Below are 27,221 nucleotides of genomic sequence, written 5' to 3' on the forward strand. Positions count from 1 at the left end.
GGAGAAGGCAGGAGAATGGGGTTGAAAGAGACAATAAATCAGCCATGATGGTACATTAGAGCAGACATGTTGGGCTGAATGGGTTAATTCTGCTCCTACTGTGTGTCATGTGGTCAAATAGTATAATGAATCTCACATTTATTGCTTTCATTACTTCAGACCAGCGATTCCCAACTTGGGACCCACAGACCCCTTGCTTAATGGTATTGGTCCCTGGTTTAAAAACATAGGGAATTCCTGCTCTAGACAAAAGGATATCACTCAATGGTAGAAAACATTTTGTGATCGGCTGAGGTCCTTTGGCCAATATTTCAGAAGTCACAGTGAGGAAGTGAAAGACTTCTTAAGTGGTAATCTCTGATTTATCCCAATCTTACACATTAGGTGACATGGGATCAGCAGAGCGATGCCTGATGGATGAAATAGTGCAGAGAAAGCAATTCCATTCCAGGCCGATGGGAAACATTGCAGAAGAGGGGGAATAAGGTGAACAGGATGAAAGGTTTGCATTTCCAAATGGCTTTGACCATTGTCCCAATATGTTCTTGAAGAGGTTTAAGCAAATTTGGTAAATAACTGTGCAGCAGGAAGGACCTTTGGGGAGGAAATATAATGTCCACAAGGACTGCAAGAGGTGAATAGCATTAAAATAAAGAGTGGTACTGTTTGGTCCCGTGGGAAGGATACCTGGCTAAGCTTTGTTTGGAAGTAATTGCCCTTAGAAATCAGCCACATTCATCACTACATTCCTGAAAATAGCTTATTTCCCAAATGAAAAGTAGTTGCAATCATTTGTGGCTTGAAGCATCCAGAAAATTGATTGTGGATTCCAGTTACAGATCTCCCCCCATTCCTGGGGAGCTGCTTGGGTAAATAGTTCACCTTGTTCTGAGTCTAGTTCTGTTGCGCACTTCCAGACCAACTATATTCCGAACCAAGGAAGATCCTCTTTGACTCATTAACTGTTTACGTGCTGTTCTCAGAACCTAACTACCTATTTCTCCTTCCCACCCCCAGTCTGATCCTCAGAAATCCTTCCCACATGCCCAATGAGCTGACCAGTGAGTAAAGATTCAAGGCACAGCTTCCACCCTTGCAACCCCCATTCCACCTTCAACATGAGGGGCACAGAGAGGATGGATGCACTCAATCTTGTCCCCAGGGTTGGGGAATCAAAAAATAAAAGGCATGGATTTAAGATGCGAGAAGAAAGATTTAATAGGAACTTGGTGGTGGGGGGGGGGGCAACTTTTACTTCAACCTAGAGGGTGGAGTTGATGTAGAATGAGCTACACTCATACGAGACAGGTACAATAGCAACTTTTAAAAGACAGGTCCATAGTTCGGAAAGGTTTAGAAAGATATGGGCCAAACACTAGCAGATAGTACTAGCTTGAATGAGAATCTTGGTCAGTATTCTCCAAAAGGGCTGAAAGGCCTCTTTCCACGCTGTATAACTCTATGACTTCATAAGCTACTGTTTCTAGTCACTCAGCTGCACATGTGACCTGTCACATGATTTATTTATTGAGCTACATTGTAGAATAGGCCCTTCCAGCCCTTCGATATGCGCCACCCAACAACCCTCAAGTTAACCCTTGCCTAATCATGGGACAATTTACAATGACCAATTCACCAACCAACCTGTACAACTTTGGACCATGGAAGGAAACTAGAGCACCTGGAGGAAGCCCATGTGGGCACAGGGAGAACGTACAAACTCCTTACAGGACAACAGCGTGAATTGAACCTGCGTCACTGGTACCCCGATCCTGAAAGTGCCTGTTGCTACATTTTTTATATTATCATGTTTTGCCACTAGATGGCGAACTTCTCTTATACATTACCATGCTATTATCCTGTGTAGAATGAAATCAGTTCAGAAATATCCTTTAATCGAGATCCTCTTGAATTGTTTTTAATAATGGCAAATAATTTAATTTATATAAATTCTCTATATCATTATCAACTCTTATACCTAAATACTTTATACCATTTGTCGGCCATCTAAATTGAGTTATTAATCGACATTGACTATAATCTCCTTTAGTAAGGGGTAGAATTCCACTTTTATCCCAATTTATTTTGTACCCTGATATTTTCCCATATTCTTCCCATCTAGAAGATAATTTACGCAACAAATGCAATGGTTAGTTAGATAAATCAGAACATCATCAGCAAATAAGTTAGCCTTATATTCCTCCTGATTAAATCTGAAACCCATAATATCTGAGTCAGTTCTAATTAATTCAGCTAATGGTTCTATCGCCAACACAAATAAAGCAGGTGATAGTGGACAACCTTGTCTAGTTGACCTTGTCTAGTTGACCTTGATGTTGAAATTTAGCCATTTGTCACCACTTTAGCTTTGGGGTTAGTATTTAAGGTTTTAATCCATTTTATAAAAGATACTCCTAATCCATATTTTTACAATACCTTAAATAAAAAATCCCATTCCAATCTATCAAATGCTTTTTCTGCATCCAAAGCAACTGCCACACTCATTTCTTCCCTCATTTGTGCCAAATGAATTATGCTAAGTAACCAAGTTACATTATCTGCCGATTGTCTATTTTTAATAAATCCTGTTTGGTCCATGTGTATTAATTTTGGTAAGTATTTAGATAACCTATTAGATAAAATCTTTGCTATTATTTTATAGTCCATGTTCAACAAAGAAATAGGTCTATATGATGTTGGCTTTAAAAGATCTCTGTCTTTTTTGGGCAATACTATTAAAATAGCTGTCAAAAAAAATTCTGGAAGTTTATATGTTCTTTCCGCTTGGCGTATTAGCTCCATAAAAGGAGGAATTAATAAATCTTTAAACTTTTTGTAAAATTCAGGTGGAGAACCATCTTCTCCTGTAGATTTATTACTCTGATGTGATCCTAGAGCTTCTTTGACCTCTTTTAATGTAAAAGGCACATCTAATCATTTCTGTTTTTCCGAATTCAATTTTGGGAGAGTTATTTGTGATAAAAACCTCTCTATCTCAAGAATATCATTTTGTGATTCTGATTGATACAGTTCAGAATAAAAATAATTTTAAAGTTTCATTGATTTCTAAAGGTTTATAAGTAATTTTATTTACACTTGTTCTAATTGCATTCATTGTTTTGGAAGCCTGGTCTGTTTTTAACTGCCAAGCAAGAATCTTGTGTGATTAATCTTTTGTGTTATTTCCAATTAAGGGCTTATTTAAGAGATAAACTGGATCAAACAATGTTATTACCGAAACCTAATGAAATAGAAACTTTAATTCATAAAGGAAAAATTAAAACAATTGTTTCTGGTATGTATAATTTGATTCAAAAACAGGCAATTAAACAAGGAATTCATAAGTCAAGACAAAAATGGGAAACTGATATGAATATTAAAATTGATGAAACAATTTGGTCAAGATTATGCCTTGACAGTATGACAAATACAATAAATGTTCAACTAAGATTAGTACAATATAACTTTTTACATCAAATATATATTATACCACAAAAAATAAATAGATTAAACTCAAATTTATCTGATCAATGTTTTCAATGTAATCAAGAAATTGGTACTTCTTTACACTCTACTTGGTCTTGTTTTAAAATTCAATCTTTTTTGGACAAATTTAAGAGTTTTACTGGAACAAATTATTGGAATACAACTTCCACATAATCCAACATTATTTTTACTAGGTGATATTGAAGGGATAAAATCGAAATCCAAATTGAATAAATATCAGAAAGAATTCATAAAAATTGCATTGGCAGTAGCCAAAAAGGCTATTGCAGTTACCTGGAAATCGGATTCATACTTAAGTATAGATTGTTGGAAAAATGAAATTTTTAGCTGCATTCCACTTGAAAAAATTACTTATAATTTAAGAGATAAATATGAAATATTTCTGAAAATTTGGCACCCTTATTTACAAAAAACAGGATTAAATATATAGGTGCTCTGAAGATAAAATTATTGGTTATCTGGGGAAAGAATTAAATATACATATTAAAGCTATTATGAACTCCATGGAGCGTGTGGAGATCTTCCGATATCCAGGCATACTTTCTTTCTTTTTTCTTCTCTTTTTTTTCTATAGGGATATGTTAGGGGGGAGGGGTTAAGGAGAGTGGGGAAGGGTTGATAATTTTTTTTTCTTTCTGTAAACTATTTGAAAATTCAATAAAAAAATTTAATTAGAAAAAAGAAGAAATGTCCTTTAACAGAATGGCAGGAAAATCATGCCTGACTGACTAGGACATTGGAGCAGCATGTGCATGAAGATTGAGGATGAAGTGGTCATTCTTCATCCTTGGAAAGAGTATGCCAACGAGTTGGAAAAGATGAACAGCGGAGCTAAACAGCTGGTGTCTGCTAAGTGTGAGGAGGAAGTATATTACCAGCTTCTGCTAAACGTGTGCAACGGTTGTGCAGCTCTGGGCAGCACAGTACCATCGTGCCAGAGACCCGCATTCAATCCTGACCTCTGGTGCTGTGTGTGTGGAACTTACATGTCGTCTCGTAACCACATGGGTTTCCTTTGGGTGCTCCAGTTTCCTCCCAAATCCCAACGATATATGGGATGGTAGGTTAATTGATCACTGTATATGTATGTATCTAAATGGTGGAATCTGGGGAGAGAAGATGTGAATGAGGTGGAGAATGAAAGCTGAATTAGTATAACTGGGTGTCTGATGGTCAGCATAGGCACAATGGAGCGAAGGGCCTGTTTTCATTTAGGGCTATTGTACCTGGTGCAAGGTATCTGATATAAGGCTTATCGGCACCGTAGTGTAGTGTTTAGCAGACGACCTGGGTTCAATTCCCATTGCTGCCTGTAAGGAGTTTGTACGTTCTCCCCGTGACCTTGTCCTCCCACAATCCAAAGATATACCAATTGGACAGTTAATTGGTCATTGTAAATTGTCCCGTGATTAGGCTACGATTAAATTAGGAGGTTGCTGGGCGACGCAACTTGAAGGACCAGAAAGGCCTAAATAAAATAATAAATAAAACCTAACAGGAAACTGTGCTACAAATTTTTGTATTATCATGTTATGGCACCAGAGGGCGAACATCTCTTATTAGGCCACTGAGAAGTCTATTAAGAGACAGGGTAACCTGTGACTGGATAACTAAGCACAAGGGCATCTAACCTGCTTGTTTTATAAGAAGTTACTCTCTTTATACTTGCTTTTAAAAACAGTTGTCTGCTGCTTAGACTATAACCTAAAACACAGTCAGAGTGACCACGATACTAGCTTGAACAGCTTATAGTTTGAGAGGTTGATTATTAAGTATGGAAATTCCAAAGTGGCATCCAGGTGGCCCACCAATGCCTATCTAATCACCTTTCTTAAAGTAGAGCCAGTCAGGTGAATCTGCAATGAGGTACACCTTGGTTGTACATACAGAAGGGTGAGGGGTGGGTGGTGGAGACTCTCTTTAGTACAGACATGCTCCTCTTCTGCCCTCGACCCTTGTTTTTCTCCGGAAGGATTCAGACAAGGTTTTCTGAAGCATGGACTGTCCAGGCAAAAATCTCACTGAGGATGCTAGAGGTTCTATAGCACAGACAGAAAGTCTGCAATGCAACACAACCAGGAGCCCAGAGAAGACTGAAAAGCCAAGGAAAGAGAGGGCAACCTGTCAGTCAGATAGTTGTAATGAGCTGAATAGCCAAAGTCTGGGTCATTTTCATAACTGATTTTTATTTCACTTTGTTTAGATTTTATTGCTAACTTTATAGGTGGTGAATGGAGATATGTCTCTACCGAAAGAGGTTGTACATTGGTTTCTTCCCTCTGCAAGTCTGCAGGTCACCCTTGGGCAAGGTGTAGCACCTGTTTAGTTCCCCCCACCCACCCACCCTGATCAGGATCATGTCAAGCCATGGGAGCAGGTGGTGGATGGTTGTATGAGCAGTTGGTGCATATCACGAGTCCTGGTTATGTGATCACTGACGTCAAGCAGACAATCACTGAAGAGTATTGATAATGGCTCAGGTCACCCATCTTGTTAAGACACTGCCCAGAAAGTGGCAATGACAAGCCACTTCTGTAGAAAACTGTAGAAATCATGGACCCACATCTTACAACACGATATATAATGAACAAATTCTAAACTGCAATAATCTATTGTTTTACATTAATAGATTGTCAACCAAATAGCATTCTTTTTTTAAAATATCAAATATGGATTAAGAATTTAATGTTTTTCAGTCGTTCCTACCTGGTTCCCTTTCATTCCTTTGAATCCTTGTTCTCCATTTATTCCTGCTTTTCCTCTGTTTCCCTAAAACCATGATAACAAATGTCGCACAAAGAAGAGTCATCTTTGATAATAATGAATTCAAACCTAAAGTAGTTTTACTCTAGATATTAAAATTTATTAAACATACCTTTCTGCCAATGTTTCCCTGGGGCCCTCTTTCTCCCTGCAAAGTAATGAAGTAATATTTTTAGCACTATAGGGCTAGAGCATGGAGCATAATTTTGCTTATGTATTAAACAGTCAACTACAATTGTTAGCTGGGTTAATGCAGTTCTTCCTCTGTTGTTTTATCGCTTTCTGATGAAGTTAAAGAAATCCTTAAGGTAAACTGCTTTGCTTTGATTCTAAAAGTCCAGATGTGTACTCCTCATTTGGATATCCTAAGACTTACCCATCCAGTACTTCCCACCCTGGAAAGATCTTCTCCAAACCCAGTGAATGCAAAGGAATAACTGCTATTCCAGACACTCACTAACTCCAGAGCAGGAGGTCTGTCAGAGGCATGTTAATAAAGCCCAACAATTTAAGTCCCTGCAGCCTAAAATTCAATAAGAAACAGACCCAGGCCACTCAGAGATAGTTTTCATGCCTCTTCAAAAGGAGGAATTACTGGAATCACATTAACATTTTCTTCATTCAAAGCAACTAGAAAATCTATTGCCAGAAATCAGAATTAGTATAACATATCATGAATATTTTGCTTATAGTTCACATTTATATGATAAGGACATGGGGAAACTCTACAATAGTTAGATTTGTCATCATCTGGCATTAAATATTTGACAAAAAATTATGGACAGAGCCTGGGCATCTGAATATCACTGGATCCACAATTTCCTCATCAGGGGACCACAGTCAGTACAAGTCAGTGTTAATATCTCCTCCTCACTGCGGAAACTAGCACACCTCAATGATGCGTGCTTAACCATTGCTCTTTCCCTCTTTACATTCATGACTGCAGTTAAGCACAGCTCAAGTGAAATTTATAAATTCATAGAAAATACTACTATTGTTGGTCAAATCTCAAATGGCAACAAGGAGGCATACAGGAGTGAGATAGATCTTGGTTGAGTATTGTCAAAACAACTTCTCGCTTACCATCAGCAAGGCCAAAAGATTCATTGTGGACTTCAGGAAGGGGACCAGTCCTCATTGAGGGATCAGTGGGGGAAAGGGTGTGCAGCTCTAAGTTCCTTGGTGTCAACGTCTTCAGGGATCTGTCCTGGACCCAGCATTTTGTTGCAATTGTGAAGAAGACACACCAGTGGCTCTACTTTTCTTTAGGAGTTTGTGGAAAATTGGCAACTCACCAAATTTCTATAGATGCACAGTGGAGAGCATTCTGACTGGCTTCATCACAGACTGCTATGGAGGCTTCAATGCACAAACTTTCAAGAGGCTGAAAAGTGTCACAGACTCAGCCAATACCATCATGGGAAGAATCATAAGAACATAAGACACAGAAGCAGAATTAGGCCATTCAGCCCATCGAGTCTGCTCCACCATTCAATCATGGCTGATTAATTATCCCAGTCAATCCTATTCTCCTGCCTTCCAACCAAAACCTTTGAGATTCTTACTAATCAAGAACGTACCAACTTCTGCTTTAAATATAGCCAATGAAGTGGCCTCCATTGCTGTCTGTGGCAATGAATTGCACATATTCTCAATGATCTGACTAACAAAATCCTCCTCATCTCTATTCTAAAAGGATATTCTTCTATTCTGAGGCTGTACCATCTGGTTCTAAACTCCCCATTATAGAAAACATCCTTTCTATGTCCACTCTGTCTGGAACTTACAATATTCAATAGGTCTCAATGAAATCCCCTTCATTCTTCTAAACTCCAGTGAGTATATGCCCAGTGCCTTCAAACACTCCTCAAACATTAACTCTTTTATTCCTGAGATCATTTTCCATGAACCTCTTCTAGACTGTCTCCAATGTGTCAACGCATCATTTCTTAGACAAGGGTCCCAAAACTACTTACAATTCTCTAAGAGCCTTCTGACCAATGCTTTATAAAGCCTCAGCATTGCATCCTTGCTTTTATATATATTCTAGTCTTCTTGAAATGAATGCTAACATTGCATATGCTTTCCTTACCACCAACTCAACCTCTAAGTTAACCTTTAGGAAATCCTACACAAGTACTCACAAGTTCCTTTGAAACTCTGAATTTGCTCACCATTTAAAAAATAGTCTACTCCTTTATTCCTTCCACCAAAGTGCAAGACCATACAGTTCCCTAAACTGTATTCCATCTGCCAATTCTTTGCCAGTTCTCATAATCTAAGTCCTTCTGAAGACTCCCTGCTTCCTTAACACTACCTGATCTTCCACCTATCTTTGTATCATCTGCACTTTTGGCCACAGAGCCATCAATTCCATCATCTAAAACATTGACATATAATGTGTAAAAAATGGTCCTAATGGTCCTAACCGGCAGCCAACTGGAAAACCCCCCTTTGTCAGCCAATGTTCTATCCATGCTAGAATCTTTCCTATCTTACTATTTTCTTATCTTGTTCAGCAGCCCCATGAGCAGCACCTTGTCAAAGACCTTCTGAAAATCAAGTAAACAACATCCTCTGACTCTCCTTTGTCTATCTTGCCCATTATTTCCTCAAAGAATTTCAACAGGTTTGTCAGCATTTTCTCCCCAAGCTGACTTTGGCCTATTTTATCTTGTGTCACCAAGTACCCCAAAACTTCATATTTAATAATGGATTCCAACATCTTACCAACCTCTAAAGTCACACCAACTAGCCTATAAATTTCCTGTCTTTTGCCTCCCTCCCCTCTTAAGGAATGGAGTGCCATTTGTAAATCTCCTGTTCCCAGAACTATTCCAGAATCTGGTGATTTTTGAAAGATCACTACTAATGCCTTCACAATCTGTTCCAATATCTCTTTGAGAACCTGGGGCATAGTCTATCTAATCCAGGTTACTTATCTCCTTTCGGACTTCCAGCGTCCCAGGCACTTTCTCCTTTGTAATAGCTGTTACACTGACTTCTGTTCTCTGACACTCTCAAACCTGGTGCAATCCACTCACATCATTGTGAAGAATGATGCAAAATACTTAAGTTTGTCAGTCACTTCTTTGTTCCCCATTACTAACTCTGTAGCATCATTTTGTAGCAGTCCAATATCCACTCTTGCCACCATTGAGGATAACTTCAAATGATGGTACCTTGAGATGGTGGCATCTATCATTAAGGGGACTCACTGCCTTGTACATGCCTGCTTCTCATTACTAACATTGGGGACCTGCCTGAAAACTCAATGATTCTTCCTTCCATCATCAGATTTCTCTATGGTCCATGAAAACCATCTCAATATTTTTATTTTACCATTTATTTTGTAATTGATTGTAGTCTTACGTCTTTGCACTATACTACTGCCAGAAAACATCAACGTTCATGTCATATACAGTGATAATAAACCTGATTGTGCTTCTATAAAGACTTTACTGATTGAAATCATAAAGCTAATCAGTTAAAACTAGTTGAATCCATTACCTCAAAAATCTAAGCATCCAAATTTGCAAATCCTTTTAATAGATGTGGAATAGAAATATATTGAACTATTTTGTGGGGTTCTGCTTATGAGAATAAAATCTCTGAATAAAAGAAAGTACATTTATTATTGAAAAGTTCTTTTCAATCTTTGGTATTATATACACATTTCAAGTGATCTGTTAATCACGTGATTGCTGCCACCATTACTTTGTGAATGGATTAATAATATAGATTTGTTATTACCCAAGTTTTATTTCTCACTTCACCATGACTACAATAGTAAAATGGGAAAAATAACATAACATTTTTCCCATTGACAATGACATGCAAGGTTTTTTGTAGGAACTAGTACAGCAGATAGAAATATTCCTTCTTTCATAATGATAATGTTTAAGTTGTAGCTGTGGATGATAAGACACAAAGGCATAGAAAGAAAGATTCCCTTCCTTGTTACAGGACTAATGTCTATCTGTAAGATAAATTTATGCTGTTACCTTTCTTCCTTTTGAGCCTTGAGAGCCAAATCCATCATCACCATCGAGACCCTGTGTAGTAAGCAAGACAGTATACATTCACAGTCATATATTGTTTCATGCCACGATTCCCCGTAGGAATTTAACATTAACAGGATGAAGTTATTGATGGTTTTCAGGAGTGCCTCTCTGCTGATCAATAGTGGCTGAAGTATCAACAATAACAGCTACTACCATTTATATCATGCTCCTACCATAGAAAAATAAAACATCCAAAGAAACTTCACAGGATCATACTGTGAAAACTTAATATCAAATCTCAGAAGGAGACTTCACTGCAGATGCCCAAGTGTGGTAGGTTTAACTGGGCAAGTCAGAGAAGGAAAGGAAAGTAGAGTCTGGAGGAAAATTCCAGAGCTTAAAGATAAAACTAGAAAATCATGGAAAAATTTATTGGGTCAGGCAGCATCTGTGGCAGGAGAAACAGTGAATGTTTCGCATCAATGAACATTTGTCAGAACTGGGATAGGGTAAAGCAAATTTATTTTTAGTATCAGACAAGGTGGAGGGAGATGGGTAAGACAAAGAGATATCTCTAGTAGGACAAAGTTCTGATTGTCCAGTCCTGACAAAATATCATGGATTTGAACTGTGAATCATTTCTCCTTACACCTCTGTTTTTATTTGATATTTCCAGCTTCAAACTTTTTTTTTAAATCTCTATTTTTAAGATGCAGCTGTCAGTATTGGAGAGGCCTGTTTTGGATATTTCAGCAAGATGTATTATAAAGATTAGAAGGGGAGAGAATATAGGGATGAGTTGAAAATATCAAAAATTTTAAACAGAGACAGCAAAGAACCAGAAACCTGTGAAATTCAGTCATACCATTATGTTAATAGAGACTAGAATGAGAGGAGCCAACTCTTCATATGCTGAAGCCACTATCATAGACCGAATCAAAGGTGGTGACGAATCATCATAAAGGAGGGAGATTAAATATCTGACTGAGTGGTGCCACAACAACCTCTTACTCAATGTCAGCAAGACCACGGAGCTGATTATTGACCTCAGGAGGGATAAACCAGAAGTCCATGAGTATCGGAGGTGGAGAGGGTCAGCAACTTTGAACTCCTCTCAGTTATTATCTTATAGGGCCCATCCTGGGCTCAGCGTACAACTGCAATTGCAAAGAAAGCATGGCATTGCCTCTAGTTCCTTAGGAGTTTGTAAAAATTCAGCATGACATCTAAAACCTTGACAAACTTCTATGGATGTGTGGTGGAGAGTATATTGACTGAGTGCATCACAGCCTAGTATGGAAACACCAATGCCTTGAATGGAAGATACTAGAAAAAGTAGTGGTAAAGCCCTCTGCTCTATTGAGCACAGCTACACAAAATATTTTTGCAGGAAATCAGAATCTATCATCAGGGATCCATTATCGGGGTCATCCACTTTGGAAGGAAGAATGGAAGAGCAGATTATTATTTAAATGGTAAAAAACTGCGGTATGCTGCTGAGCAGAGGGACTTGAGAGTGCTCGTGCATGAATCACAAAAGGTTGGTTTGCAAGAGCAGGGAGGTTATGCTACAACTGTACAGGGTACTGGTGAGGCCACACCTGGAGTACTGTGTACAGTTCTGGTCTCCATACTTGAGGAAGGATATATGGCTTTGGAAACGGTGTGGAGGAGGTTCACCAGGTTGATTCCAGAGATGAGGCTTTGTGGGCTGAGGGGCCTGTTTTGCGCTGTAGGTTTTCTATGTATCAATGAGGGGGTTAGACTATGAGGAGAGATTGATTCGCCAGGGAATGTACTCACTGGAATTCAGAAGAATGAGAGGAAATCTTATAGAAACATACAAAATTATGAAAGGGATAGATAAGATAGAGGCAGGAAAGTTGTTTCCACTTGCAGGTAAGACGAGAACTAGGGAACATAGCCTTAAGATTCAGGGGAGTAGGTTTAGGATGGAAATGAAGAGGAATTGCTTTTCCCAGAGAGTAGTAAATCTGTGGAATTCTCTGCCCAAAGAAGCAGTCGAAGCTACCTCACTAAATATATTTAAGACAAGGTTGAATAGATTTTTGCATATTAGGTCAAATTAAAAGTTATGGGGAAAAGGCAGGTAGGCGGAAATGAGTCCATGGCCAGATCAACCATGATCTTACTGAATGCCAGAGCAGGTACGACAGGCCTGATGGCCTATTCCTGATCCTATTTCTTATGTTCTTATGTTAGGGACCCAACCCCCATCTAGGTCATACTTCCTTTTTGTTGCTGCCATCAGGAAGGAAGTACAGGAGTCTCAAAGGACTCACATCAGCAGGTTCAGGAACAGTTATTGCCCCCCCAGCCATCAGGCCCTTGAACCAAAGGGGATAACTTATTCAATTTCACCGTCATTGAAATATTCTCACACGCTATGGACCCATTTTCAAGGACGTTTCATCTGTTGTCTCAATAGTTATTTCTTATTTCTTCATTATTATTATTTCTTTCTTCCTGTATTTGCACAGTTTGCCTCTTTTGCACTATGGCTGAATGCCCAAGTTGGTGGATCTTTATGATCTTTGATTCTATTATGGATTTATTGAGTATGCCCACAGAAAATCAATCTCAGGATTGTATATGGTGACATACATGTACTTCAATAATAAATTTACTTTGAACTTTGGACTTTGAAATACATAGTCCACAATACTCCGACTGAGCAGAGCTAGGTCATAATAGATTTCATTAGGGTATGTAGAGAGAAACAACTGAACCTGCATCTACTACTTCCACTGGCAGCACAATCCACACTTGCATTACCTTCTGAGTGAAGAGATTACCTCCCAGATTCCCTTTGAATATTTCACCTTTCACCCTATATCTATAACCTCTAGTTCCAGTCTCACGCAATCTGAGGGGAAAATGCATTTAGCCTTTCTATGCCCCTCATTATTTTGTATACCTCTGTAAGATTTCTTCTCATTCTCTTTCACTCCAGGGAACAAATTCCTAATCGATTCATTCTTTCCCTCTAACTCAGGTCCACATACCCCAACAACATTCTTGTAAATTTCTATTTTATTGTTATCTTTCCTGTAGGTAGGTGAACAGAAATACACACAATATTCTAAATTTAGCCTCACCAACATCTTGTACAAATTCATTATAACTTCCCAACTCCTGTAATCAATGCCCTGATTTATAAAAGTCAATGTGCTAAAAGCTCGCCTTTTTACCCTATCTACCTGCGGTGCTGCTTTCAAGAAATTATGGATCTCTAGTACCAAGTCCATTTGTTCTACAGTACAACTCAGAACCCTACCGTTCTTTGTGCAAGTCCTATCCTGCATTGACCTCCCAAAATGCAACACCGTACACTTGTCTGCATTAAGTTCCACCTGCCATTTTTCAGTCCATCTTCGCAGCTGGTCAAGACCACACTGCAAGCTTTGATAGACTTCTGCTCCATAAATATCTTATTAATTTCATAAGGATCTGAAGTTTCTGTTTTATCTGGTCAGTGACTTTTAAAAATCTGTCTTCTGACCATCCCAGCCTTTAACTGACCAGCTAAAAGTTTAGCAGATTTTTCCCCATCAACTATCCCGAATCAGAGCCTGTCCATTAAACGACTTATCATACTGTCTGTTGGAATACCTTTTAATAATTAATCCATGACCAACATCAGGCTCATTGACTTATAATTTCTCGACTTATTTTTTGAGCCTTTCTTGAACAATGCAGCAATATTAGCTAACCTCCAGTCCTATGGCACCTCAAATGTGGCTAAGGACATTTTAAGTATCTTTGCCAGGACCCCTGCAGTAGCCCCCCCACAAGGTTCAAGGGAACACCTTGTCAGGCTCTGGGGATTTATCCACTCCAGTACACCACAAAACAATCAGCACCTTCGCTGCCTCATTCTCTCTTTAGGTTATATCTCTGCTTCCAAACTACTTTGAGAAATACCAACATCTGTGGTTTTGCCATTATCCCTGCTAGTGTCCCCTTGCAATCAACTTTGTCCAGCTCCTCTCTCATGTCCTCTATAATTACCTTTACTCATCTGTCATACCGATGCATCCAATTTTAGTTTCTTCCTCTCAAACTACAGGGTGAATTCTATTATATTATGAACACTGCCTCCTAAGGTTCCTTTACCCTAAGCTCCCTAATCAAATTTGGATTATTACACAACACCCAATCCAAAATTGCCTTTTCCCTAATGGCTCCACCATGAACTGCTCTAAAAAGCCATTTTATAGGCACTCGACAAATTCCTTCTCTTGGGATCCAACACTAACCAGATTTTTCCAGTTTACCTCATAGAGAATTCCTCCATGACTATTATCCTCCCTTTGTGTATGCCTTTTCTATCCCCCTTTGTGATTTGTACTCCACATCCTGCCTACTTTTCAGAAGTCAGTATATAACTCCTATCCTTGTAGTTTCTTAATTCTATCCACGAGGATTCTACATTTTCTGATCCTATGTTGAGTTTTTTCTAAGGATTTAACTTCAACTTTTACCAACAAACCCACCTCAACCACTCTACCCCCACCTGCTTGCCCTTTTGATGCAATGTGTATCCTTGTAGGTATGTTTAGCTCCCATCTGTGATTTTCTTCAAGGCATAACTCTGTGATTTCCACATCATCTCTGCCAATTTTTAACTGCACTACAGAACTATCTACCTTATTTCATATACTGTGTACATTCAAATATAACACCTTCAGTCCTGTATTTTCCATTTCTCTTTTCAATCTTGTTTCTATGTTGCCTGAATCTAAATTCTTATCCCTTTCTAAGTTTTAAAAAAAATATTATTCTTTATTCTGGAGAATTCATCAACCCCTCCTGCATTGTCCTCACCTTTTATTTTATCCATACTTTTCCAATCTATTGAACCCCCCAACCACTATTTAGTTTATCCCCAGATCTAGTCAAACTGCATTTTCCTGTTTCCTATTTCTTGCCTCACTACCACTTATCATGGATAGAAATCCAGAGAAAACCACCCTGGAGATTCTGTTCCTAACCTACCATCAAACTCACTTTGCAAGTCCTAGTTACCCTTCCTGCCTATGTCATAGGTACTCATGTGGACCATGACTTCTGTGGCTGCTCACCCTCCCCCTTAAGAATGCTGTGAATTTGATCAGAGATGTCTCTAACCTTGGTACCTGGAAAGATGTGCTAGCATTGTAAAGGATCCAGAGGAGGTTCATGAAAATTATCCTAGAGATGAAAGGGTTAACATATGAGGACATTTGATGGCTCAGGGCCTGTAATCGCTGGAGTTTTAAAAGAATGAGGAGGGATCCCATTGAAACTTACCAAATACTCAAAGGCCTGGACAGAGTAGAATTGGTGAGAATGTTTCCAATAATGGGAGAGTCAAGGACCAGAGAGCACAGACTCAGAATAAAAGAACATACCTTTGGAACAGAGATGAGGAATTTTTTAACCAGATGGTGATGAATCTGTGGAAATTCATTGCCACAGATGGCTGCAGAGACCAAGTCATTTGGTAGATTTAAAGTGGAACGTGATAGTTTCTTGATAGTAAGAGTGTCAAAAGTGACAGGAGAAGGCAGGAGAATGGATTTGAAAAGGAATAATAAATTAGCCATGATCAAATAGTGGAACTGATTCAATGGGCCAAATGGCCTAATTCTATTTCTTTGTCTTATAACTTCATTGAGCTAATTTCTGGGATGGGAAGGAATTCCTTTTAAAAGAGTTTGAACAGTAATGGTCTGAAGTCCTTGAAGTTTGGAACAATGATGTACACTGTTTAAGGCACAGCTTTAGGATGTTATACGTATCAGCAGTAACAAAAGGACAGTTTTTCTTTTCAGAGCAAGTGAATTTGTTTAGACCCTTTGCAGTGAGAGATAATGACCAGACTCCCACTTTTAATGCCTTAAATAAATCAGACATCCAGACAAGGTTTCTAGGTAACCAGACAACTACTTGGACTGCTCGATGATTAGAGCCAAAGCAATGGTTAAAGATAACTGGCCTTGTTGCACATGAAGTAGGATAAACAAAATCAGTCAAAGCTTTTGTGGATGTCTTTTCAGAGCCTGTTGGCAAGAAGTGCTCAGAATTATGCTATAATTTTGTCTCTACTATCAGAATACTTTGCTGCTGGGTGCACATGGGTGAAAACATTGTAAAGTTTAGAGAGAAGATAGGGATTGAGGGGTAGGTCATGTTACTTTACATCTTGTATAGTTGAGTATTACGTTAGGCATGGCTTCAACTGTTTTTTTTTTGCCAGTCCATCATTTTCATATTTTCACACATTTTTATGACATATCAAAGACTAATAAACATCTGCAGAACTGTTTGTCTCCACACATAATTTTTGAAAGGGTTACAAAATAAACAAGGGTTATAGGGTAGTGGTAGGGATAGGGTACGATGAATTCTTTAAAAGAGACATGGAATTTATAAACTTTTATTTGTGCACTGTTAGATTAAAGCATCAGAATTGTGAGGCTATAATGTCCAATGTGTCCAACTTGCCTTACTTCAATTTTAAATAACAAGAAATTCAGAATTCTAAAGCTGTTTATGGCCTTCCTGTGGTTTCTGACCAGCAATTCCACAGAGGAAATCTCCATGCTGGAATTCAGCCTGACAAAACTTATTGTGGTGAATTGCGACACTGGGAGTTTCCAACATCAAGTGATTTGTGTCATCTGTCACTGCAAAAGCTAATCAAGTAGTCTACTGGAGAAGTTGCAGGCCCATATCAACAAGTTGGCTGAAGGCCATAGAGGCCTGTCTTGGGGTTGTTGGACTTGTCGGTGTGGGTGGGAAGAGTGTGATTGTTTTGCTGTTGTGTTGTTGCTTGTTCTGCCGAGCATGGTGGACAACATATCTCGGTAACCAAATGTGTGGCAACACTTCCAGACTGCCCCCAGGGTGTGCTGGGTTTTTAACTCAAATGAATCATTTCACTATATGTTTCGATGTGCGTATGATAAATAAATGAATCTGAATCTGAAGAAACGGTTGCAGTGGTGATGTGGTGGGGAGGAAATGGATTTGTATCATAATATGGCTAGTAATTCTCAGAGAACTGATGCAAGCTGCAGTTTATAATTTCAACTGATGTTACAGAAAATATTCAGGACTATCACTGCTGACATTCCAGGCGAAAGAACTTAACGGAGAGAAATTTCTGCCACTTTTGTTCCTGTTTAGCATACATTTTCATCAGAGAATGAATATTTTTGTTTTTAAAAAAAAGAACAAACTCACCATTGAGCCTCGGCGTCCAGGTGGTCCACTTACACCTTTCTCCCCAGGGTTTCCAGGTTCACCCTATAAAATAATTGCCACTGGTTAATTACAAATATAAATGAGCCTAATTGCATATACTATCTTCCCACTAACAGCAATGTGTTGCTGACTGGATAATCCGTTCCAAGTCAAATTAGTGAGGGATAGTGACAGGATAGGGGAATGCAGTTTGTTGGTTTTGGTCAAAAGCAATATTGGGGACATGTTACATTCACCAATAAGGCCAAGCATTTTTAAATGATGGGAAAATGAAAGATATCCACGTTCAAAGAGACCTCAGTATCCTTGCACAGAAATGATTGAAAATTAGCAGGTGGATATGCCAAATAAATGGAAAGGCGGAAGGGATTTTTATCAGTTCATGGCTGTAGGGCCCAGATATTAATGCAAAGTTAGGATCTGACCTGCTGGTAGTCTGGAAAGCAGAATCAGAACCAGAATTATTATCTTTGACTTAAAATGATTTGGCAGAAGTAGATTAGCTAAATGGTGATGAACTTAACACTTAACATAGATATCACGTTAACTCATAGAATTAATAGCAGATATTTACCTAGTACTAATTCAGATGGACAGCAGAGCGCAGCAGTCAGTAGAATGATTTCTATGTGGAATACGTATATAGGTATGCCTGGCAATTCACTAATACAGAAAGTAGATTCAAGTAGAATGGAGTGCCAGCATTTTTCATGTAAAGCTCTTTTGCTTTCCACGTTAAGCTATTTAATTTTCTACATTTTTCTTGATATATCCTCACAAACATATTAATATAAATGTTACAGAATTGTTCTAAGTTGACATATTACAATGATTATTTTTTAATCCTGCAATAATTTTAAATAACTTTCTGATCAAGCAGAATGCAGAGTTTCTATAAAAGGGCATTTTAAATCTACCACAGATAACATTATAACATTCACCAAAATTAAAGCATTCCATTCCAGAACACCAGTATTTGCTGCAATAATAAACAACACACAATGTTACTTACATTTTGTCCTTTAAATCCTTGGATTCCCTCAATTCCCTGCTCACCTTGGACTCCACGTACCCCCTGTTGAATGATTGATATGTACAAGCTTTGATTAATTAACCCTTACATACTGTTTTGGTCAAATTTGACCTGTTTTGATATTTGACAGCAGTGAAAACAACCTAAATGCCAATTTTTTACCCAAAATTTGATGACTTTTCCTAAAGTGACTCAAAATGCGCAAAAATGAAAATATTTAAAAATGTTATACTTTTGTACAGGTGCTACAAATTTTTGTACATTGAGGCTGTTCCGGGCCAAATTTGACCCATATCAATTGAAATGGATTTTATATCTCTGAAACATTAATTAAGGATTAATCACCCATGTATTAATGTCAGATAGGCTATTTATACATTCTAAATAGATCTGTGGTTCAAAATTTGGTATAGACACTTGTTATAAATGGATTCGTGGGCAGGATTAAAATTGACCTGGACCATACTGTGAAGGTATAGAATATGAACAGGTTACCTGGGTTAAAGCTGTATGATCGATCCTTTTGTCTCAAACTTCCTTTATAGTCTATGAGTTTGATCATCTGAGCAAGAATAAATCCTGGCTATTATTTGAAAAAATAAAGTAACATTGATCTGACTGCAGTGCTCTTGGCCTAATTTAACATAGATATCACGTTAACTCATAGAATTAATAGCAGATATTTACCTAATACTAATTCAGATGGACAGCAGAGAGCAACAGTCAGTAGAACTGTTGACCTAACTGTTGGTCCAGGTTTGATCCTCACTTCAAGTACAGTCTTCATGCATTTTGCACATTTTTCCCAAGTCTTGGTTTCTTTTGAAGGCTCCAATTACAACCCATAGCCCAAAGACATGAACTAAAAGGCTAATTGAACCCTGTAAATTAACCCTATTATGGTAGGTGGATTAGTGTTGGTGGGAATGTGAGGAGAATAAAATGGGTCAAATGTAAATGTGTGGCTGGTAGCAAGCAGGGTCAGTTTCTGTGCTACGTGTCTTATAAATGAATTTACCATTGAATCTATGGAAAGTACAGTTTCTCTATTCACAAGCAAACTAGAAGTTATTATGTTGAAAGATGTTTGTGTACCTTATCGGAGGAATGAGTTTGGACTGGAGGGAATACAGAGAAGGTTCATCAGGATGTTGCCTGGATTGGAAGATTTTAGTTAGGGGAAAAGATTGAATAGGCTGAGCTTGCTTTCTATAGCACAAAGAAGGCTTGAGGGAGGACACCTGATAGAAGTATGTAGCATCATGAGAGACAAAGCTAGGATAAATAATCAAAACCTTATTCCTCCATGGTATCAAAAAAGAAGAAAGCATAGATTTAAGAACAAAAGACCATTAGGAGCAGAATTAGGCATTTTGGGCCGTCAAGTCTGCTCCACCATTTCATCACGGCGGATCCATATTTCCTTTCAGCCCCAATCTCCTGCCTTCTCCCTGTATCCCTTCATGTCCTGAACAATGAAGAATCTATCAACCTCTGCCTTAAATATACATAGACTTGGCCTCCACAGCTGCCTGTAGCAATGAGTTCCACAGGATCACCACTCTCTTGCTAAAGAGGTTCCTCCTCATCTCCGATCTAAAATGAGGTCCCTCTATTCTGAGTCTGTGTCCTTTGGTCTTAAACTCTCCCACCATAGGAAGTATCCTCTCCACATCCACTCCATCAAGGCCTTTCAGCATTCAGTAGGTTTCAATGAGGTCACCCCTCATTCTTCTGAATTCCAGTGAATGCAGACCCAGAGCCATCAAATACTTCAAATGACGAGCCATTCAAACCTGGAATCATTTTTGTGAACCTCCTTTGATAACCTCTCCGGTTTCAGTACATCCTTTCTACGATAGGAGGTCCATAACTGCTCACAATACTCCAAGTGAGGTCTCACCAGTGCTTTATAAAATCTCAACCTTATATCCTTGCTTTTATATTCTAGTCCCCTTGAAATGAATGCTCATATCGCTTTTGCTTTTCTCATCACAGACTCAACCTGCAAATTACCTTTATGAAATCTTGCACAAGCACTCCCAAGTCCCTTTGTGCCTCAGTTTTTTGTATTTTCTCTCCATTTAGCAAATAGTTAAGCCTTTCATTTCTTCTACCAATGTGCATGACCATACACTTCCCAGCACTGTATTCCATCTACCACTTCTTTGCCTATTCTCCTAATCTGTCAAGGTCCTTCTGTAGCCTCTCTGCTTTCTCCAAACTACCTACCCCCACTTATCTTCATATCATCTGCAAACTTTGCATCAAAGCTATCAATTCCATCATCCAAATCATTAACATATAATGTAAAAAGAACCAATCCTAATACAGACCCCAATGGAACGCCACTAGTCATCAGCAGCCAACCAAAGAACGTTCCCTTTATTCCCACTCTTTGCCTCCTGTCATGGGTTTGTAGCTTACTAAGCAGATTTATGTGTGGTACCTTCTCAAAGGCCTTCTGAAAATCCAAATACTGTACACAACATCAACTGATTGTCCATTGTCCATCCTCCTTGCTATTTCATCAAAGAATTCCAACAGATTTGTCAGTCATGATTTTCCATTGAGGAAACCATGCTGACTACAGCCTATTTTATCAAGTGCCTCCAAGTACTCTGAGACCTCATCCTTAATAATCGACTCCAACATCTTCCCAGCTACTGAGGTCAGACTACCTGGCCTATAGTTTCCTTTCTCCTGCCTGTCTCCCTTCTTGAAGAATGGAGTGACGATTGCAATTTTCCAACCTTCCGGAACCATTCTAGTATCTAGTGATTCTTGAACAATTATTACTAAAGCCTCCACAATCTTTTCAGCCAACTCTTTCAGAACTCTGGGTTGTACACCATCTGGTCCAGGTGACTTATCTACCTTCAGACCCTTTATTTTCCCAAGAACTTTCTCCCTAGTAAAGGTAACTGCACATACTTCATGACCCCTGAAACCTGGAGCTTCCATCATATTGCTAGTGTCTTCCACAGTGAAAACTGATGCAAGATACTTCTACTGATTCAAAATATTTCAGTCCTCTTCACCTCCCTGCTCTTCTGAAACATAGCACCAGAGACCAGGTCAATGTGGCTCCTCTTTTCTAGGTTGTCCCCCACAATATTATCTAAGGTTGTGTACTTATTATAGAGGGGAACAGTCACAGGTGTACTCTGCACTGGCTGTGCATTTCCCCTCTTTCTCCTGAGAGTCACCTGTTCCCTGCAATCTCGGGGTGACTACCTCTCTGTAGCTCCTCTCCATCACTTCCTCATTCTCTCCATATGAGTCGAAGGTCATCGAGCTGCAGCTCCAGTTCGTTAATACGTTCTCTCAGAGGATGCAACTCAGTGCACCTGGTGTAGATCTGTTTATCTAGGACACTGAAGGTTCCCCAGACCTCCCACCTCCCACATAGAGTACAAACAACTGCCCCGGGGGCATTCTTCCTAAACTACGATGCCCTAATAGAAGAGGAATGAATAAATAATGACAGAGGGAGAGCAACTTACAAGAAACCTACCTCACCCAAGCTGAACTCATCTAAGCCTGATGAGCCAAAGCCACTCTAAAGACTGGCACACTCAAAAGAATGGCTGTTCCCTTTACACTTGAATTATTCTTGTTGGCCCTTTCTAATGAATCCTTCTTGCTGACTGGTTGCTCTTCAAATCATGAAATTCTACCTTCAAAATTCCTCTGATTAAAAAGTAGCTCTCCTCACGTACTCCAGGTGTGGATTGTCCAACTCAGAAAAAACTGGTTTGAAGCTCCGCTTTTTAAATCTTGGACCTGGACCTGACTGAAAGGTAGCTCCCTTTATGCACTGCAGCTTGCTGATTGGTCACTCCTCAAAAAAAGAAAAACTGCTGCAAAACTCTACCTTCAAAATTTTGAACGCTGCCCTGATTAAAAAGTAACTCTTTCCACGCACTTTTGGTGTGGATTGTTCAACTCCCACTCCTCACTTAAGGTGAGAGGAACGAGTTTTATGGTGGATCTGAGTAGTTAACATTTGGAACGAACTGCTAGAATAGGTAGTGAAATCAGATACAATCGCTACTTGCAGGTTGCATTTGGACAGGCACAAATACTCAAGGCACAGAAGGATACAATCGTAATGCAGATGCATGGGATTAGGGTGGATAGCTGTCAAATTTGGGAAGGACGTAGTGGGCTGATGACCCTATTTCTGTGCTGTACAATGCCATGTGAATCCATGTGATAAGCTCTCTATCCCGAGACATTTGGATGTTACTGACACATGCTGCTGTCACATCCAATAGACCAATAATGCTGGTTCTAACTTGACCTATAATCTCCCTTGCAGTGAGTCAGATAAACAGATGTACTTTACAAACCAGACCTAAGTTGTGTCTCCACAGATAAACCAAACTGTACAAACCTGCTGACCTCGAGGCCCCTTCTCTCCATTTCGTCCCTGTGGCCCCGAGGGACCCCATATCCCCTGTAAATTAAAAAAGACAATTGAGACTGATGTTGATGAGGACAGGTCAATGCTACACCACAAATAGTTCATTTCTTTATTGTTTACGTGAGGATGTAGAAATCAAATCTTCACCATTCAAAATATTACATAGGCAATTTATTATCCAAGAAATGGTTCTATGGTTCAAAAGCATGCTTTCTGTGTAGATCCATTCACAAACAGGAGAACATCTGCAGATGCTGGAAATTCAAGCAACACACACAAAATGCTGGAGAATCTCAGCAGGCCAGACAGCATCTATGGAAAAAGGTACAGTCTGTGTAGATGACTGCTGGATGAGGGTAGAGAGGTGCAATGAGTGGTCTGGTGGGGATTGGCCTTTGCTGAGAATAGGGGAAGTAACCTTCAATGTAAAATATTGGATTTAAGTGAGGAATGGGAAGCATTGGTTAATATCAAGGTTCATAGATGAAGTTAACTGATCAGTATATGACAATAAGACCATAAGAAATAGGAGAAGAGTTAGGCCATTTGGCCCATTGAATCTGTCCTGCCATTGATCAAGTTGATTATTTTCCCCTTCAATCCCATTCTATTGCCTTCTCTCCAGAGCATTTGGCGCCCCTACTAATCAAGAACTTATCAACCTTTGCTTACAGACAACCAATGAGAGAGCCTCCACAACTGACTGTGGCAATGGATTTCTCAGATTCACTACCCTCTGGCTGAAGAAATCCCTCGTCATCTCTATTCTAAAGGGATGTCCTTCGACTCTGAAACTGTGTCCTTTGGTCCTAGACTTTTCCAGTATTGGTAATGTTCTCTCCATTTCCACCCTATCTAAACCTTTCAATATCTGTTAGTTTTCAATGAGATCCTCCTCATCCCCTTCCTGCATTCCGCTAAACTCCAGTGGGTACAGGCACAGAGCTATCAAATATCCTCATATGTTAATTCTTTCAGTCCCTGATGAGGATCATTCTCGTAAACCTCCCCTGGAACCTCTGCAATGCCAGCACTTTCCTTCTTAGATATTGGACCCAAAACTGCTCACAGTATTCCAAATGTGGCCTGACAAATGCCTATAAAGCCTAAGCATTACATCCTTGTTCTTATATTCTTGTCCCTTTGAGATGAATGCTAACATTACATTTGCCTTCATCAATTCTGACTCAGTCTGCAAGTTAACCTTTTAGGGAATCCTGCACAAGGACTTCCAATTAATTCTCTTTCCACCTTTGATTTCTCAATCAGCTCCCTATTCAGAAAATAGTCTATGCCTTTATTCCTTCTACCAAAGTGCATGACCATACACTTTCCGAGACTATATTCCGTCTGCCATTTCTTTGCTTATTCTCCTAATCTAAGTCCTTCTGTAGACTTCCTACTTTGTTAACACTACCTGCCCCTCTACCTACCTTCGCATCATTTGGAAACTTAGCCACAAAGGTATTAAGTTCATCATCCAGATCATTAATACATAAATATAGCAGATTCAACCTTGCCCCCTGCTGAAGGCCACTAGTCACTGGCAAATAACCAGAATAGCAATTCTTTACTCCCGCTCTTTGCCTTCTGCCAATCTTCTGTCCATGACTGGATCCAATCCAGTGACAGTGGCCTGAAGAATATTTGCAGCAAAAAAGGTTGATGGGTTTGAACTAAAGGGGAAAAGACAAATAGCCATGGGAAGATCTATATACTAGACTCCATGGTAATGAACAAGGACTGGTTCCCTTTCAGAGTCCCATGTTTTAGCCACAACTGCCTTGTGAAGTTTTGTTTCTGAAGGTTTCTATGCAAATTAAACTATGTGACTGAAGCCCAAGTGAGCTGTAATCCATTTGAAAAATATTCCCTTTGTCCAGAATTTCACTCTTGGTCCCAGGCTCTTTCTGGGAATATCTACATGACTCACACATTGAGCTTTGTGTGCTGCACAAAGGAATTTAACCAAAGAAAATCTTTATAAATAACCGGGTTCAGCTAAAATCCTTTTGTGTACACAAGAGAACCTGTTGTGGGTGAACATAAACCATTATTTTTGGCATCTTTTAGAACTGTTATATTAAATTCAAGCTTTTCTGAGTATGTGGATGAACACTGGAAGGAACTGTTTGAACCTCCCAAAACAAACCCTCAGAAGCCAACAAAAGCAACTTTGAAGATAAGATTGCCTCTGTTGGAGATGACTTTTGAATGTCTCAGCTCACACCCTTGAGCAGCTAGCCAAATCAGTGAGAGTTTATCAAGCAGAGTATGCTACAAGAGGTCAAGAAAACACAGCCAGGAAATGAATAGAATAGGTGCTAGAATAGGTGCAGAAGACTTTGCTATTTACCTTTTAACAAGGTTATTCCTCAGACTCTGATGTTTTTTTTTCTCTTACTTTGAATGCGAATAATGATGTTAACATTGACACTGGACAGTAATGAACACTGGGTGATAATGAATCTGAAGATTTTCATGTATCCTAATTTATTTCCCTTCGAACTATGTTAAGCTTTTAACTTTCTTTCATGAGTCCAATATCCCTTGACATTGCACATTGTGGTGTTGATAAAGTACAGGTGTGACCACAGCAACCTTGTTGGGTGAAGGGTGAAGTAGTTGATGGGGTGAAGGAACAGAACTTTGTCAAATGAAGAAGAAAGCATTTGAAGGGGGGGGTGGCAGCAGTAAAACAGGATGAACATGCATTAATCGAAATAACCATAGAGATTAATGACAATTAGAACGATTGTACTGTGAACGTCCATACCACTGATGTTCTAATTAAATGCTCATTGTTACTCTTGACTACCTGTGAGCCTTGGAATCCTTGGCTTCCAGCACGTCCTCTCTTACCAGGTTTTCCAATTTTACCCTAGATAGAAACAGACAAGTATTACTTGATGAGACAGATCCTTAATTCTGGAAAATCATTTGATTTTTAAAAACTGCACCTGATTTTAAGATTTAATATATTGTAAAATTCCAATAATCCAGCACATACAAGACTTTAGCGCTGCCGGATTAGTAAAATTTCTGCATTATTCCCCCCATTTGTCTTAGATGTTAAGCAGGATGATAATGCATTTTTCAGGCAAACCAGGTGATTTTAAACTGGACCTAAGTCAACTGATGGAGAGTGATGAAACCATTGAGTTAAATGGGAGCGTGGGAAACCAGGGACATGGTGAGTTGGAAGAGAACAGGAACTGGAGATGGAGCTCCAAATTTCAAAAAAGGGGTATGGTAACTGTGGCCCAAATGAGGGGCGAGGGAGGGTGGGGACCCAAACCCAGTGAGTTGAAGATAGCATGCGAGCTGGGGCCCTGCTGTAATACTTATTCTGAAACTCTAAACGCAGAATATCACAGTATCCATTGCTGGTAATAGAGTTGTTTCAAAGTGAGCTCAAGCTCTTATAAATGCCTGATAGAATGTTAGCCTGTAAATCTCTTAACTACTACGAAATTGCAAATTGGAACTTTTTTTGTCAATCAAGCAGTCAAAGATCAAGGAGATTCTATTCTATTAATATTAAAATCCATCTATAATGTGTATCTTGTAACCAATTGATTCTCAGTAAAATACTATGGATTCTGCTTAATTGGGCCACTGGCTAATCTTGACAACTGCTTATTTGGGTAAAGTCTTAAAGAACAAAAGCTAATTGAGAAAATAGCTGGGATTTCCTTTGTATATTTGAGGCACAATGCCACTTAATTGGGGCAGCAGACTGTTGCCAAACATTTTCTAACTACCATTGGTAATGTGCACTTGTGCGGAGGTTAGACGGTGCATAGTGCTCAGAGCAAACAGCTTATAAATAGTGACCTTTGCATGTGTTTGTGTTCAAGAAGCAGTGATTTTTGTCACTGATAGTTGGCGATAAATAAGCAGTAAGACAATGCAGAACAGTTTTGTTCCCTGCAGTTTCAAGCATCCAGGCATGAAGATTCCTGAAATGGATGGGAATGAAAATGAAATGATTTTGCTACTTCAACAAGTTAGAAACTACAAATAATTTGAAGATATTGACAATTATCTTGAATGTTACAATGAAAATGAAAAATTGGAGGATACAATTATATGAAACAGTCCTCATTTTGTTCATTTACATTCAATCAAATGAACACAGGGACATAAACTGGCTAGGTATGTCGATAGCTACAGTTTGAACACCTCTGATCCGAAACTCCAAAATCTGAAA

General features: G+C 39.0%; 1 protein-coding gene across 1 annotated transcript in view; it reads right to left on the minus strand.

The window, feature by feature from the left end:
• Positions 1–27,221, minus strand: part of LOC132378453 (collagen alpha-3(VI) chain-like) — an 83,654-nt gene that overhangs the window by 21,210 nt on the left and 35,223 nt on the right. Inside the window, exons 14-20 of the mRNA XM_059945380.1 lie at positions 25,827–25,889; positions 22,979–23,041; positions 18,559–18,621; positions 17,526–17,588; positions 10,275–10,325; positions 6,383–6,418; positions 6,214–6,276 (exon numbers count right to left, since the gene is read on the minus strand). Coding sequence (XP_059801363.1) covers positions 6,214–6,276; positions 6,383–6,418; positions 10,275–10,325; positions 17,526–17,588; positions 18,559–18,621; positions 22,979–23,041; positions 25,827–25,889 — 402 coding nt within the window. The remainder of the gene's footprint in view (positions 1–6,213; positions 6,277–6,382; positions 6,419–10,274; positions 10,326–17,525; positions 17,589–18,558; positions 18,622–22,978; positions 23,042–25,826; positions 25,890–27,221) is intronic.

This window comes from Hypanus sabinus, chromosome 20, assembly GCF_030144855.1.
Source record: "Hypanus sabinus isolate sHypSab1 chromosome 20, sHypSab1.hap1, whole genome shotgun sequence".
Taxonomy (NCBI): domain Eukaryota; kingdom Metazoa; phylum Chordata; class Chondrichthyes; order Myliobatiformes; family Dasyatidae; genus Hypanus; species Hypanus sabinus.